We start from the raw sequence: 17,365 nt of genomic DNA, 5'->3' as shown, positions 1-17,365 counted from the left end.
TCCATGTCCTCGCCCTGACAAATGCACCGTTCCACTGCGTGTGTGTGTGTGCGTGCCCTTCCTGTGTCCTTAATTCCACCAACATCCGGTTTTATCTTTTTAAATATGTGGATTAACTTCAGTCACAGTAAAAAAAAAAAGAAGAAAAAAAACCACAAGTGAGGATGAATATCGCTCTAAGAGGCACAGAGGATCAACTCTCCTCATCGTCCACAAATACAAAAAAAAAAAAACAAACTCAGATGTTCAGTGATTCTTGTACAAACAATTAAAAAAAAAGTTTGATGATTTGATGATTAATAAAGAGTTCATTTGAGTTTTGAGAATTTCAGCCACAGATTTGGTTTTTGAAATGTCGCTCATGTGATCTGATCATGTGTGATTCAGGTTTATTCTTAAAATCAGCTTGTGGTTGTATTTTTTATCCACCACATTAATGTTTTACTCAGCGAGGACGGGTGCCTCTCTGTGCACCTGCAACCAGTCGCCATTAGAGGGAGATGAGGTCACAGAGAAGCATCTTTTTTTCATTTTAATACAAGGGAATGGAAAGAATTGTTGAAAAACTGGAACAAAAAAAAAACAAACCAAAAAAAAGACAAGTGGCGGTAAACATTTCAGATGAAGGGAGCACCTGCGAATGTGGTTTGACTTTCGTTATCTGGTAGAGGTGTAAAATAAACCCTTCCTGAGAAATCACAACATGACTGTAGTTAAAAAACAGACTATATTTAATCTGAAAGCAGACAGAAAACAATAAACAAGTGTAATAACAGTCTGTGTGCGTGTCATATAAGCACCACAGACGCATGGTGTTCAGTTTTAGTTTCGTTTAATTGCTTTTGTTTTTGTTCTTTTAAAAAAAATAAAGAAATAATAGTCAGATAGAAAAACAGTCAAGAAGAGTAACTAATATAGAACAGCATTATGTTGAATATGGACATGTATAATCGCACACACTTCACATATATATATATATTTTTTAAGTTATGCAGTTTGAACAACATGAGCAAAACAGATACAATATCTGGCTCATTCAATACACAAATCTTTTTGACCACGAAGAACTTTTTAAGTCTCTTTTTGTTCGTAGGCAGAGACTCAGAGAATCAGTCAGTGAGGGTCAGAGAAGTCTGTATGAAAAAGATTTTTTATAAGTAGTGCCGTCGAGATGTACCGTGCATCTGCAGGGAACGGTTATTGATTTGTTTAGTTTTATGACAATGGACTGTTTAGAACTTTATGGCAATTCTGTGCTTCCCTTTGAAAGTAAACGCACATATTTGGCAGGATATTATAGTTCATACAGTTAACACTGTGAACAAGAGGAGAAATTGTTGTAAAAGTGTCAAAAGGACAAACTTTTACATTCCCTCTGTCTGACCTGTAAAGTTCAGACTCAGACTCAGTTTCAGCACGTTTTTTGTTTTTGTTTTTTTCGTTTCTTTCTCAGCTTTGTTGACTAGTTTTCACGATACAAAACAAAAAAGAAACAGTACACATGTTTTTTGTTCTCAGCCACGAGTTGATAGTGTTTGGATTTCCTAGAAAAAAAATGAGAGACGTTACCAGCGAACGTTTTGCTGCTATCAACGTTTTCACAACCCACCATTATGTTAATAGAAACTTAACGTACTGTGGTTGGCATCACCTCAGAATGTGTTTTCTGTTGCAAACAGCTGAATATAAGTTATGTTTGTAGGAGACAACCAGGGACTTTTAGTGGAGGTTTGTGAGTTGTGTGCCATGAAACGCATGACTGGCGCAGTCAGGCTTTTTGGATTCTGAGGGCTGATTGGGTTTCCCAAAATATGGGGGAAAGAAAGACACACACTCTTAAATGTCAGCCTCCTTAAACCATTAAGATGTACAGTTGTGGGACTTGAAGGGAGTCTCTCCTGAATGAGGACACAGCAGAGCACTGATGTCATTTAAGTCAGAGTGTGTTGCTCTTTTAACTCGAGTCGACTGAAGCTGATTGTCCCTGGTCATGAATGACTTTGGTCTGTAAGATGAGAGGCTCCTTCTTCGCTGACAGCACAGATCTCCATTGTTAAGCCTCTTTGTTTGAGCCAGATGTGAACAGACTCAGTCTCTGCGAATCAGCAGGGCCGTAAGGAGGACCAGCAGGACGATGGTGGGCACCAGGAGGAGGGCGATGTACAGGTGCCACGGCTCTTTATACTCCACCGGCTTGTCTGGCTCTGACAGACAGGAAAACACAGATGTAAAGCGTAATTCTGCTCACAGAAAGATGCAGTGTTAGAGTTAATGTTATCATTCTCAAGGAAAGAAATTAAAAAAGGAAATGAAAATTCTACACAGTAGCATCAAAGCAACCACAAGGTCTATAAACATCTTTTTTTGCAGTGAAGATGAATTGATCCTTTTAGGAAAAAAAAAAAACATTTTGACTCACGAACGGTAGCTGAGACATTTTTTCCAGCATCTTTAGGTTCTTCAGCCACTAAAGAAAAACACTGAGATTAAACAAGTCTTCACTTTAATCCTCATATGTCACTTTTTAAAACTGCCTGCCGCTTTTAAATTGATATTGATTTGAGCCTTTTACATAACATTCAGTCTAATGTTTACCTATATGAAGCATCAGCAGGTATCCACAAAGAGTGACACTGTTTTTGTGTTTACTTTTCTTAATTCTACAGTTGACACAACAGTGTTGAGCATGCATGAAAAATAAGATCTGGAAGCAGGTCATTACCAGGCAGGTGGTAGTCGAAGATGCTTGTTGTTACCAGGTCTTCGTTCAGGTGCAGCTGACACTCATATGTTCCGTCGCTACTCAGCAGAACTGCCTCAGAGAGCGTGACGAAGTGGAGAGATGAGTTAGAGTCCCCTGACGCGGAGGAGTCGCCAGTTTCGAGTTTGTATCCATCGTGAAAAATGGTCAAAACAAATCCGGGATTGTGTGTCACATTGACTTCACAGCGGAGCAGGGAGTCGTTGTGGCCGCTGAGGTTAAAGGTCATGGTGTCTGAAAAGAGACGCACACAGATAACGGGTTGTTTTACAGCTCACACTCACACAAACTCAGGTTTTGTCTATTTTCATTAAGTATTCATCACAGTGAGGACCTGTGTTGTGTGGCAACAAATATATAATATATAAAATATGATACAGATTATAGAATACAGCATTATTTTTCCTCAGCCTCTTTAGACCCACCTATTGTTCTTCATCTATTTGGCATACCTAAATGGAAAATCTTAAAACACAAATGCATGTTGGAGGCTTCATTTTAAAGGAAATATCTTCTAGTTTCTGAAAATGTTCATGTTTGGCATGTGGCTATCAAAAAACACTCGACTACATCAGCTCAATCATGGCTTAAAGACTTTGATTTTGTGTCCTCTTAAACAAGTAATATCTGTATAAAAATGAACAGGACGTGATCATCCGGTGGTTTTGGAGACACAGGCAACTGACCCACTCTGGTGTTTAGGTATGAGGTTGTGTGGTTTTTTTCAGTGCTATGAAAATCCCCACAGATACCTTTAACAGCTCGTCAACTACACCCGTATAAAATGTCAACCATCGAGGCCTAAGAGATAACTTAAGGCATGAAATTAGAGAAACCGTTCTGCAATAAACGTATATATTTAGTTTGTATGTATGAATATAGTTACATAGTTGGAAATAGTTCTGAAAATAGGCTTTCGTTTGAATTATTTTACACAGGCTCCTCTTAGAAACTTGGTTAAGCGTTAACATGGAAAAGAGAGATAAAGGTTGTTCTGCAGAATTTGACCTCTTTTTTTTTTTTTTTTTTTTTCCAGATGAAGGAAACCAAAGACAGGTGGCTGCAGGAAGCTGACAGAAACCTATAAATAACACAAAGTCATTCTATGCTCTACCCTGCAATCAAGAGCTAACTTTAAACTTTACCAGAACCAAAAGGTGCAGTCAACTCTGTCCAGCTGAGATATTTCAGTTCAAAGTATTGGACTGATCGTGGTGGGTTTGAGCAAATGGCCAATAATTAGCTGTGAAACACACAAAAATGCCCTCAAAGGAATATTCCGGCGGTAATTTAATCCATGGTCTGACACACCGTGACACCAAGTAAGAACCCCCCTCAAGAGATCTAGTTGTCCGACTGCTAGTTTTTACGTAGTTTTAGCAACCTCAGATATGACTGCACGATAACAATACACTGCAGTATACGCCTCCACCAAGAAGCCGTCATCGAAAAGCCACAAATAATGCTCGGAACAGCACCAAACTTCAGCAACAGTACAAATAGGGTCCTAGCACATAGTTCGAGGCATCAAGCAGCAGCTGGCTTTGCTGGATTTTCTACTGAATAGACAGCACAACTCACCACTCTCCTGCAGCAGCTAGCTCGTTGTGCGGAAGCCCTGCGAGTCGATTACCAAGTGCAGTAGAGTTCCGCAGCTCAAGGATAAAAATGTATGATTATTACTCTATGGAAATGCAATCAAAGTTCACATATGTCTTACCCACCAGTTTATAACAGTTATTATCAAGAGCTGACAGGGAAAAGAACAGAATTGAGCATTTCTAACTGCACTCAGTAATCAACTCGTCAGGGCTTCCCCACGTGGAGCATGCTGCTGCAGGAGAGTGCTGAGTTGTGTTCTCTTTGCAATAGAAATCTGACAAAGCCAGCAGATGTTTGATGCCTCGAACTATGTGCTGGGACCCTTTTTTGTACTGTTGCTGAAGTTTGGTGCTGTTCTGAGCAGTATTTGTGGCTATGAATGGCTTTTTGTATGGCGGTGTCTTGTTGGAGGCGTAGACTGCAGTGTATTGTTAACGTGCGGTCTTTTCTGAGGTTGCTAAAACTACATAAGCTAGTGGTCTGCAAACTTCTGGAGGGGGGTCTCACTTGGTGTCACAGTATGTTAGACCATGGATTAAGCCGGAATATCCCTTGAATGCCTGAAAACATGGATGCCCTGTACAAGAAGGGCCAAAGTCGCCTCCATCTGCTGAGGAGACTGAGGTCCTTTGGGGGGGCAGAGGACACTACTTCGATCATTTTACGACACTGTGCTGGATCAGTGTTCTGCTGAGGAGGCGGCAGCATGGACAGGGACAGGAAGTGACTAAACAAACTGGTTAGGAGGGCCAGCTCTGCCTTGTACCGTCCGCTGGACTCCATAGAGGTGGTGGGTGGGAGGAGGATGTTAGCCAAGATGAAGTCAGTCATGGACAATTCGTTTCACCCGCTGCACCAGACTATGGAAGCGTTGAGCAGCTCTGTCAGCAGCAGATTCTTACACCCACCGTCTACTGCAGATCATTCATCCCTTCATCTAACACCACCTGAATGATCACTTTCCACTCACTTTGTTTGTTTTTTGTAAATGTCTTATTTTTTCTATTTTTATTTTTTATTTAACTTGATGTGTATTGGTCTGATTCTTTTTCCTGTACTTGTTGCATCTTGAGGTGTTGTAACACGTGAATTTCCTCGTTGTGGGTTTAATAAAGTTTGTCTAATCTAATCTTAAATTAAATTACACACATGTAAATAAACAAATGTGACAGTGACAATTCTACATGAACATCTTGTAGGTGCTGGAGGAACACGGGGACTTTAGTTTCTTTAACAGAAAACCGACGCGCCATGTAACATCATAATAGTCATGTAAAGTTTTTGATAATTTCCAAAATATATGTGTCAGACTTTTTAGGTCTGCTCTTTCTCGTGTCACCACCTCTTATAACTTAATCAACAATGGTCGGAAGTGGGTCTTTTTTAATGCGAGTCAATATTCCTTGAGAAGTTCTTTGATGACTGTGGTCACAGTCAGTGTGTTGCACAGGCTGGTTGCAGATAGCTATGCAGCTCTGGAGTGAAGATGACTGAAGTGCAAGCACGTATTCGAGCCTCGCTGTGGGCCCTAATAGTCCTCACCCATCTCCGAGAATCTGACTGCTCCTCCTCAGACTCCTCCTGACAAAACAGCTCCGTCTTTAGCTCAAGCCAAACTTTAACTTGGCTTGAGTTGAAGACAGAGCTGCTCCAATGCATTGAAAATGAACATCTAAAATATTGTATTTACCATGAACCACCAGTAAACTTGTATTTCCCAATCTCCTAAAACGTCCGTCCTTGGTGGTGATGGAGACTTTGCACTGGTACCTCCCACTGTCAGCCCACTGGACATTCCTGAAGAGTACAGACTTGTTTGGAGAGTACAGATCTTTGTCCAGGAGGTCAACACGTTCCTTATAATTCTCAGAGGGGGGCCACAGTTTGTCATCATCAGATTCCTGTGGTAAGACCGCCCAATACAGAACCGGTGGAATGACCATTTTCACATTGTCAGAAAGAATGAGCTGGCATGGCATTATAGCATCATGACCCAGAGCAGCGGTAAGCACTGGGGGCTGGTGAACTGTGCCCTGGGAGCAAGTACCTGAAACAACATAAAAATAAAAAATTAAATTACAGCAATGAAGTAGTTTTTTTGTTTTTTTTGTTTGCCTGTATTGTGCTATTAAATCTGTGTTATCATGGCGAAGATACAGCAACAAGCAAAGACCACAGTTGTGGTTTTGAATGAGACATTTGACAGTTTGCGGTTCCAGAATCTATATTTCACATTACTGAAAAAAAGCAGTGGGGATACAGCCATAGATTTCTGTTTTATAGCCTACAGCAGTGGCAGAGTCAGGATGTTTGAGAGGGCACTTTGTCATACCAGTCCACTAGCAGCCTGTATTTTGGGGCTCAGCATATTGAAATTGATATTACGCGTTTCTTGCCACTTCCAAAAACATCAGTCCAAACAACCTGTCAACACAACAAATTCTTTGAACTTTTTATCATGTTTTCACAGAGTTGCTTCATGATGATGCAACATTTCGCAAAAATGCTCTTAAAAACTGTACAAAGATAAGACAAACATCTTGAAGACAAAAGAACAATATAAAGAGAAAGTGACGGCCAAATGTTCAATAGGTTTTATGTCTGTAGCTAGAAGAGCAGGAGCACAGCAGTGGTTTCTCATCCTGCTCCTTCCACTGTAAATTCCAGCAAGGGAGAAGAATTTAGCGAAGTAAAAATGGTCGGGATCAAGGTTAGTGTCAGACTCAGAGATTTCAAAGTTATAACAGAATAATAATAGTCACAAGAGAATTGGAGCCGCCTACACCCACGGGTGGTCTTAACTGGGGGAAAAGGCCACGTGCTGATTAAAAAAACAGAATTTAAAGGAGGTTTGAAATTTAATTTGATTGAAAAACAATCAGTAAAGGTATGACTGCACTAAGCTTTGGTTGAGGGCTCTCTCTACTTACTGAGCAACTAAAAAAAATCAAACCATTAAAAGTCTAATGTCATAGCTCGTTGTTGTTGCGTACGTGACAAATACACCAGATTATATGTACACACACCTGTGTCAGTACCACAGCAAAGAAACCACAGAAGAACGGTTAAATTGGCCTGAATTAAACCTCACGCCTTGCAGCAAACTTGCCTTCAGGGAGCCTGCTCAAAAACTAAAACTGATTTGCAAAATTCTCTGTAATGTCAAGTTTAGGATCCCTGTAACAAACACCCACATACTTGTTTATGCCTACCTGAGACCATAAAGAGGAAAAACATCCATTGTATCCATCCCCATTCAGTCACTTCTGACAAAAAGATTTTTAACATGTCTCCCGACCAAAGACAAATTGAAATGACGATGTTGCTTCCTCTGGGCGCTGACAGATGCAAGCATATTTTATACCACTTCCTCTTCAGATTGGAAGATATCACCCCTCTGAATTCGTCAAAACGTAAGGCAAACTTACACATTTGCACTTACAGCATCACTGTATTTGACAGTACAAAAATAGCCTAGCAAATAATTAGATTTTTCATAATCTGTTTGGGAAAGTGAAAATATAGTGACAGGATGTCATCCTTGTGTTTACTTTTAGAACTTTTTTTTTTTATTACAGTATGGAGTTACACTGGCAAAACTATCTCCATTCATGATGCTTGTTTTGGAGCTTTCGACTGCATAACATTGTCTTCATCTGCAGACAGACTATGTTCAGTTGACATTACAATGGAGATGTTCAAACTTTTTAATCTGAGCACCTTGGTGAGTTTGATGGTTTTTTCTTGATCTTGTAATAAACACTCAGCTCTTCTGTTCTTGAGCTTCTGACTGTGCTGAAAGCAAACACCTTTTGAGTTTTTTTGTCAGCTGCTGTTTCCCACATCAAGAATTTATAAAGATATGTAAATAAAGATAAGCAATCCGAGATCATATTTTTCTGTCTGCTCGGGATCAAAATCAAGAATTGACTAGATAAAAATTCACTTGCTGACTCTTATCATGCATGGTTCACTTGATCTTGCAATTTTCCAACTGCCCACATGGGTGAGTAATAGATTGCTAAACCAAGATGTGAAGATGCCCTTTAAACAAACCACCCTCCTCTTAGCTGAAGACATACGCCTTGTGTACTTTTTAGTTTTCCATGTGTCCCCCCCTACACACAGGGGAAAAAATGTATCTTTCATATCTAACAGTCGTTTTTCAGTTGAGCCCTGAATGGAAATTGTCATGGTGTGCCCCAAAGCGTTTTCACACAGAGAGTTCAGAGATGTGAGGACCCCTCGCTCTGCAACAGGATATCATCACCTTCTGCACACCCACTTCCCTGTGGTAAAAGCTGTGAGAAGAACTATGCTGATTTACATCATCAAAACCCTACACCATCCTGTGTTAGGAAATAATTATTTGACTTTATTATTAATATTATAATATTATATTAATGTTCAACTTTGGCTGAACTCACTCCTTCAGCCCACAGCAAATGCATCACAAACATGCATCACTACAAACAGTAAGTATTTGTTTATTTGAATTTTGAGATCCAATGCAAAGTAATAAGTATTCCAAATTTTGTGTTAGTTATGCACATAAATGAACCTGCTTTCTTAATGTCCAGGTTGGTGACTAAGTGTGACTGGGCCCCCAAACTCCAGAACAACCTGCCTCAGGACCTCGGGTGGAATAGTTCAGTAACCACTTTTATATCTCTTTTAAAAATGAATTTTTATAAACACATTTTTGATTTTTTTTGAATTTTAAGGATAGCAGTCCATCCATTGGTGTGACGTATTTACATATTTCTGTTTTCTGTTTTTTTTTTTTTTAATTTTTTTTACTAATTCTTTCTGTATTTTATATTATTTGGATTTAGTATTTTGCACATTAAGCTGTTGTCTTTTAACTTCTCTGAATGGTATTTTGTATCTATTATTTGTACTTTGTTACCTTGTAAAGAAAGATATATATTGAAACATAATAATAATAATAATAATAATAATAATAATAATAATAATAATAATAATAATAATAATAATTATTATTATTATTATTATTATTATATCCATTGAACAATTAAAATACTTTTTCCAAGCTATGAACTCCATTACCCATAAAACCTTCTTCCAACGTCTTACGTCATAACGTCAGTCGTGAGGCAGAATTCAACATGGAGGATATCGTAGCTGTAGAAAAGAGCCCGGTATGAATCAGTGATATTGTTTCCTGTTTTCTCGTATAAATTAACGCAGTTTTGTTGAAATGTTTTTGTGAATATATGTCTTTAGGTCTTGCTGTCCGCAGTCGTTCGTCGCAATCTTTTGCCGTTCGTTAGCTCGTTAACGCTGTCGAAACGTAAACCTGCCAATTCATTCTCTGCTCAGTTCAGCTGCTATGTCACGCAAGTTAGCTGCTAGCTTTAGCATGATTTTGTCGGACGAGGCAACGGTGACGAGGGTTTTTTAAAGAACTATATTCATGAAGGCTTGTTGTTTATCATTTTGCGTATGGTTTTATTGTGTTTCGGTGCCTCATAAACAGATTCAAGTGATTCGTTTGTGCTTTTGCGAGCCGTTAAAGTTAGCTAGCAGTCAACGAGCTAAGGTTAGCCAAGCTAGTGTTTGTCTCCGATAGGTGCAGTGTCATTATCGAGCATACAGCTGTTGTTTATTGGTATGTTTTGTACAGTTAGGTCGTTTTGCTATCCTCTGAGTGGAAAGTATGCTGTGTCATAAATATGTTTTTCCTTTGGTTTTGCTGACATTCAGTTACAATGTTTTCCCTTCATCTGTGAAATATGACACATCATGTTCAATGTTGTTCACAGGACGAGATGCCGGCAGTACTGATCTCCAGACCTCAGACAGGTTTGTCTTTCCTGGCACCAGAACCAGAAGATCTCGAGGACCTTTACAGCAGATACAAGGTCTGATACCCTCTCATACATTTGTGTTTAAAGTTTAAACCTATCCAAGGTCTGTCTTTTAATATTATAAACTGTAGGCTTAAAAGGTGAACTCATAGGTTTTATTCTTTGTCTCTGTGCCTGTGGTTTGCTCGAATTCAGGTTTTAATGATTACTGGTAAAGACTGATAAAAAGCAAAAACATTTGTTATGAGCCTCTACGTACATGGTATTGACTGTTACCAATGTATGCAACTTTATACTTCGTCTCCAGTACATCTAAGAAGTAAATATTGTGCGTGGTTTACCTGTTACATTTGTCTGACAGGTTTAGTTACTAATTACTTTCAGATCAGCATGCTCCATCCCCTCTGTGCCTAATGTTTACCATGTACCTGTGGTTATTTTGAATAGGATTTATGATAAAGTGGTTTCAGTGTCCTCCACAATGCAAATCAACCATCAGTTTTCTACCCAGAAGAAACACTTCTTGTTAGTGTGACTTCACAGCAATTGTCATCAGCTTTGGTCTATGATCTCCAGCACACAGATTTACCGAGCTCAGATCTTCAGCAGGATCTCACCCTTTCTTCCACCCCTTTTTTGTGTGTTTGCAGAAGCTGCAGCAGGAGCTGGAGTTCCTGGAAGTGCAGGAGGAGTACATCAAAGATGAGCAGAAGAACCTGAAGAAAGAGTTCCTGCATGCTCAGGAGGAGGTGAAGAGGATACAGAGCATCCCACTTGTCATTGGCCAGTTCCTGGAAGCTGTGGACCAGAACACAGCCATTGTTGGCTCCACTACAGGTACCATTAATATAAATAACTGCATAAATCTGAAAGACCTACACTGATCAAAAATAATTATGTGCTGGCAGTATTAACTTTAACAAATAAAACATGTAGAGGAAGCTCCTTTTTTACACTGCTGATCACAGAGCGTCACCGGCATCTCATAATGTTCCAAATGGAACATTTTTAGAATGTCTTTTGAATTGGCACTAGAGGCCCTCACAGGTCAAAAATTGTCTGCTTGACAGAAAGAAGGTCCAGTGAACATTTTGAGATTTACCTTGCATATTTTAAAAATCACATAAACCCCAAACCTGCAAATTTAGGATTATTAGCTGCATCTGGGAAATGAGAGCTGAATAATTGCATTGCCAAATGTTATTTGTATTCACTTTTTTCTCATGCTGCATGCAAGTGGGCATCCATGGGAGGTGTTCTCATAATCAGTGACCAAATAGTCTGCAACTGTGGCTCAGGGGTAAAGCCAGTATCTTGTTATTGGAAGGTCACTTGTCCACATCCCCTGGTCCTTATGTTAAAGTGTCCTTGGGCAAGATACTGAACCCCAAAATGCTCCTGATGTGCTTGTAGGCACCTTCGCATGGCAGCCACCGCCATCAATGTTAGAATTACTGTAATTACTTTAACAAACACAAAAGTGTCTGCTAAATACCCTTAATGTAAATGTATATAAACATCTATGGGAGATTTGAGAGAACATGTCACTACACCAGGCTACTTTTATAGAATCAGAGAATTTGAAGACATATGAGATTTGGAGCTGGGTTTGACTGGGCCTCCAGGTTTTGGGAAGGTAGTTGTGGGATGTTACACCTGCCAGCGTTGTCAGATAGTTGGAAATGTTAAAATATTATAAATATATTGTTATAAATATTCAGAGGCCTAACATTTTTGTATTTGATAGAAAAACTACCAGACCTGAGTAATTACCACAAGAACTAAAAGGCTGTGCATAGTTTTCACTTGTGCAGTCAAAACAACTTGGAGCACAGCACAGGTTAAAGTCATCTTTAATGTTAAATGAATATTTTCTACACCTAGGAGCAACTAATTTCTTCCTAGCAATACAATTTCAACAGATGAATAGAGAATAATGTAGACTAAAAATTACTTTCTGTGAAAATGAATAAGTGAATAGATAAAGCTGAGAATAAAAGATTAATGAAATGGCAGTTGATGCATACAAGCTGTATGTTAAATGCTTTATCATGTTCAGGCTTGCAAAGTCTTGAGAGAAACCTGGAAGGAATGCTGTCAGGTTTCAATTATTCAGTGTGAAGTACGTGTTTTAAATGTGTAATGAGTTCTGTTCTTGTGTTCGCTTGCCTTTTATTCACCCTCGTTCTCCACTCAGGGTCCAACTACTATGTGCGCATCCTGAGCACCATTGACAGAGAGCTGCTTAAGCCCAATGCTTCAGTGGCCTTGCACAAGCACAGCAACGCCTTGGTGGATGTGCTCCCTCCTGAAGCTGACAGCAGCATCATGATGCTGACGTCAGGTAAACATCTCTCTGAGGGTTTAAAGGCCTCTTTTAATAGCTCCTCACCACCACGACCATGATCATAACTGAAGGCTAAATCTTTTTCCTGCGCTTGTTACAGAAGATTGTGTTCATCTTATCCATTTAAAAAATAAAAATGATAAGAAAGAACATAGATGCCATTCTCTTGACTGTGGAAATTTTGAGATATTATACAAAGGTAACTATGCTTAAATATCCTTGGTGATATAGCTTTTGGTTTTCTCTGTGCTTCTCTTCCAGACCAAAAGCCAGATGTAATGTATGCTGACATTGGTGGTATGGACATTCAGAAGCAGGAAGTCCGAGAAGCTGTAGAGCTGCCACTCACACACTTTGAGCTCTACAAACAGGTCAGACATTTGCAAGAAATGTGACATTTTTACATGGATTTTTTTTTTAAAGGATTTTCTGACCATCACTGTGAGGAAAATATTATGAATTTACTCTGAAAGATGTAGTAACTCTACTTCATTTCCATTCTCAGATTGGCATTGACCCACCCAGGGGTGTCCTTATGTACGGACCTCCAGGTTGTGGCAAAACCATGTTGGCCAAGGCTGTGGCACACCACACTACAGGTAAGTCCTTCATATGAAAGAACTGTACATTTACACCCATGATGCACTACTGCCAGTATTCTGTATGATTTATAGTGAGATAATGTCTGGTTTTATAACCAATTTAATAAAAATAATTTCACCCTTTTTGCTGACAACAAAAGATGGATTCAACACATAATACATAAATGATGTTATTTAGAACAACGCTGATTACTGTGACTTTGAATTTTAGATTCAAAATTTATCACTGACTGCTGCTGTTGGACTTGCATTCATGGTCAGTGGTTTTATGCCCTGTCCATTATCATATCATTTTTTAAAAATGATATGACAATGGTAACTTGATTTTATCCTGGTGGCTTTTTGTATGCTATGGTTGGGCAAGTTCAACTATTATACACAAAAACTATAGACTCTGGAGTTAAACACAAAATACTACATTTCAGCGATTGAACAATAATGAATAAAAGCTGGAATTTCAGTGTGTTACAAACCAGTTCTGAGTAAACCATCTTCCCAGACTTATCAGTAAAAGACCTCTTATAATTATTGATATTGATAAGGAATACACACAGTTAAATGAAAAATTAATCTTGTTCCACCATCTCTGTTCCCAGCGGCGTTCATCCGTGTGGTGGGCTCTGAGTTTGTCCAGAAGTATTTGGGTGAAGGTCCTCGTATGGTGCGGGACGTCTTCCGGCTGGCAAAGGAAAACGCTCCGGCCATCATCTTCATTGATGAGATTGATGCCATCGCCACCAAGCGTTTTGATGCACAGACTGGAGGTATAAACACGTGTGGTTTACATCTAGACTTGTATTTGTATCTTTCTTAAATCAAGATTTCTCATTCTTTCATGTTGTTTTCACTGATAACATCCTTGTCAATGCCGTAACATCACTTTGAAAATGCACCCTCTTTTCTTTTCCAGCTGACAGGGAAGTTCAGAGAATCTTACTTGAGCTGCTCAATCAAATGGACGGCTTTGATCAGAACGTCAATGTCAAGGTTAGTCTAGTCCACCTGTCTGAGAAAGCTCTTAACTTTCCCCCTGTGACTGCACCATCTCTATTTCTGCTGACTCGTGTTGCCGCTGATGGAGCTCGAGCACTCAAAGTGAGAACAGCAGCCTTGCCTTCACTACGTCATTGGTACTATGCCTAACGTCCATTCATCCAGCTTAGGCAGCACCCAAAAAGGTCCGTCAGGCTTCAAAAACTTAAATGCACATTTTGCCCATAAGCTGTTTGCAAAAGCAGCTCAGTCTCGCACAAAGAAAGCCTTGCCTTATATCTAGGAACTGTTTTTTCTTTGAATAATTCATTCTCCCAAGGTTTTTTTGTTAATCATTTGATAAATTTCACCAACAAATCCAGTTTACTGTACCACTTTAGCTTTCTGTTACAGTATTTACAAAGCAAGTGCTCTCAACAATTTTTTGCCAGATATATTTTGTTTCTACTGGCGATGCAAAGTGTTACATTTCAATGAAAAGGTTTTATTTTTGCCAGCTCTAGCAGGTACCTTCTGTTTATTTTACCAGCCTTTTGCAGGTGGTCTGGACAAATAAATACCAGTGCAGTGACGCACCTTCTTTATAAAATCATAGCTTCATCTGCTGGTCAGTGATTGATTGAAGTCTTTCCATTTTTTTGGGTTCCAAGTTTCAAAGGATTGGCAAAACCACTGCCCTAGATGCCATGGGAGAATTATGTCCAAGTTTTGCTCCTTTGTCTTCCCTTCAGTGAGCCATAAGCAAACTTTCCATGTGAAACCAAACTAAATACAGTTTACCATCTTGTTCTCATGATGCCTACTGACATTTGAACTCTCCCTTAGGTGATCATGGCAACCAACAGAGCAGACACACTGGACCCTGCCCTGCTACGTCCTGGTCGTTTGGACAGAAAGATTGAGTTCCCCCTGCCTGACCGCAGACAGAAACGTCTAATTTTCTCCACCATCACCAGTAAAATGAACCTCTCAGAGGAGGTCGACCTGGAGGACTGTATCCTTTTGGTTTTAATAACACTGTGTTTGAGTGTGTGTATGTAACAGAATGAGAAATTACTTTTTAGTTTTGGAGGACATCTTATGCCCCTGATGGATGGATGAATAGTTAAATTTCTTTATATACTGTACAGCAAAATGCAGCTTAAGTTTGTACTGCTGCCTTTGTTGAGCTAATGCTTCCTCCTTCTCCCAGCTGCATATTAAGTTGTTTAACTTTTTCCCTCGTGGCGTTTCCATGTGGTATTATTGTTACCACCTTTGTTGCAAGGACAACCATATCGCTTTCTGTTTTCCACAGAGTAGCAACAACCAACAACACAGGACAAAAACACACGTTTATTCATAATTTTAGTCCTTAATGGACATGTGCCTGGTGCCAAAAATGCGAGTTTTATAAGGAACCATTCTGAACGCTAATGGTGTCATACATTAAAGAAGAAAACTTGTCTATTACCAGTTTAGTTATCAAACACAGTTTTTATCACTCAGGCTGCAGAGACAGCAATTCAAAATGGTCTCAAGCCATATACACATTTTTCAGGATATTTTGGCCCAGGCTTCTTTTTTGTGCCTTTCCTGACCCAGGTGTGCATTGAATTATGAGTTCAGTATATTTGTTTGCATGGGTACAATATCCTATGTGGCTAGTGGATAGATATTGTTTATAATGTGAAATCTGCTCAGTGGCAGAGATGCTAAAATTGTGCAGTATAAAAAAAGTACAAATCCACTCAATATTTACAAATCATAGTCAGTTAGCAAGTAGGTGTAATAGTGTACGTGTTAGTACTAACCTTCCAGTCATACAAGTGTTGACTTGCATTTTATTTGATCTTTTCCTCAACACAGAGGCTGACAGCAGGAACACATTAATCCTGCGCCTGTGTTTTTATTAACTTCATTCTCTGTTGCTGCCCTGCACAGTTCTGCCAGACTTAATGACCTGTGAGGTTTGGCTTTAAGTCACTTATTTGGTTGCTGCAGTATCACATTTAACACATACCTTTTGAGTGTGAGATGATTTCCCTGCGGGCCTGTGAACAAGTGATTGTTTTCTCCTCTTTACATCCTCTTTACGCCCAGGTTGACTGATGGCATCTCTACGGGGATGCCACCACACTCAGTGTATGTGTAGTTGTTCTGCACCGTTTATGGTGCAAACGCACAGATACAGGTAACAGATATTCCAAATATGAACTTAGATCCACAAAGAGGAAATTAAACTCTAGCCAACGCATGCTGCCTGTGTGTGTGCATCTTGTTTACACTGAATCATTCAGATTGCTTAATGTTTAAACACCGATCAGATAGTCAGATGTTTTGCTTGTACTTTGGCATCGCTTTGTTGTTTAGTCATCCTTAACTGATGCACAGATGTGGCCAGACCAGATAAGATCTCTGGAGCTGATATCAATTCCATCTGCCAGGAGGTGAGCTAAAGCTTCAATTATCTATTGATTTATGCTTCTCTTCTTTGAGCTGAATGAAATAATAATATTATGGAAATGCAAACAGTCTTTTCATTTATTTTGTTTTTATTCTTCCTTCTGTTTATTCCCCCCTCTGCTTTTTCAGGCTGGCATGTTGGCAGTGCGCGAGAACAGGTATATCGTCCTGGCCAAAGACTTCGAAAAAGCTTACAAAACTGTCATCAAAAAGGACGAGCAGGAGCACGAGTTCTACAAGTAGAGAGAGAAAGAAGTACTTCCCGAAACAAAAAGGTGTCCAGACACACGACTTTGTTATTGATTTTCATCTGTGTGTCTGTATCCACAGTGTGTCTTGTGGATTTGCAGTCCCTGACTTGAATAGATTTTTGGACTAAATTTACTCACTGTGCCACCAGGCCTAACGTCAGATTATCCCCGTCTCAAGCTATGAGAAGACACATGTGATGGAGTGATTTTTGTACAGGCACTCTACTGGTTCCTACAAATATCAGGCCCTGACTGTAGCTAGGATAGAACATTTGTATCTATATGTACTCACATAAACAATCCATTAAAGATGTTTTCCATAAAACATTTAAGTGTTGGAGTGTTTTAATTTCTTCCTTGAAATATATGAACTTTTAATGGAAGATAAATATGGAACTAGCATTGTTGTGTGATCTGTCTTTTCATCAGCTATTTTGAAAACAGCTGCAGTCAGTAGTCAGTTTAATTATTTGTGATTTAAATGTATTATTTTTATTTATTCGTAATGGGAATATTGGCTGATTTTCTAACTC

General features: G+C 39.3%; 2 protein-coding genes across 3 annotated transcripts; one reads left to right on the top strand and one right to left on the bottom strand.

Annotated features, from left to right (window-relative positions):
- Positions 1–817: 817 nt before the first annotated feature.
- On the bottom strand, positions 818–7,742 carry LOC119006140. Of its 2 annotated transcripts, XM_037074526.1 has the most exons (5): positions 7,576–7,738; positions 6,054–6,410; positions 2,723–2,995; positions 2,420–2,467; positions 818–2,204 (listed from the first exon to the last, which is right to left on the bottom strand). In XM_037074526.1, the coding sequence occupies exons 1-5, from the start codon at positions 7,649–7,651 to the stop codon at positions 2,089–2,091; spliced, it is 870 nt and encodes a 289-aa protein (XP_036930421.1). In that variant the 5' UTR covers positions 7,652–7,738; the 3' UTR covers positions 818–2,088. The 2 variants fall into 2 exon arrangements, with proteins under 2 accessions (XP_036930421.1, XP_036930423.1); XM_037074528.1 differs by lacking the exon at positions 2,420–2,467 and having other exon boundaries at positions 7,576–7,742.
- A 1,717-nt stretch (positions 7,743–9,459) lies between these two features.
- psmc4 (proteasome 26S subunit, ATPase 4) lies at positions 9,460–17,159 on the top strand. Its single transcript, XM_037073999.1, has 11 exons — positions 9,460–9,525; positions 10,150–10,248; positions 10,845–11,031; positions 12,392–12,538; positions 12,803–12,912; positions 13,047–13,140; positions 13,740–13,907; positions 14,054–14,130; positions 14,962–15,130; positions 16,510–16,565; positions 16,711–17,159. The coding sequence occupies exons 1-11, from the start codon at positions 9,493–9,495 to the stop codon at positions 16,822–16,824; spliced, it is 1,254 nt and encodes a 417-aa protein (XP_036929894.1). The 5' UTR covers positions 9,460–9,492; the 3' UTR covers positions 16,825–17,159.
- Positions 17,160–17,365: the final 206 nt, after the last annotated feature.

Source organism: Acanthopagrus latus, chromosome 17, assembly GCF_904848185.1.
Source record: "Acanthopagrus latus isolate v.2019 chromosome 17, fAcaLat1.1, whole genome shotgun sequence".
Taxonomy (NCBI): Eukaryota; Metazoa; Chordata; class Actinopteri; order Spariformes; family Sparidae; genus Acanthopagrus; species Acanthopagrus latus.
The sequence above is the reverse complement of the archived record's forward strand: the minus strand, read 5'-3'. Positions and strand labels throughout refer to the sequence as shown.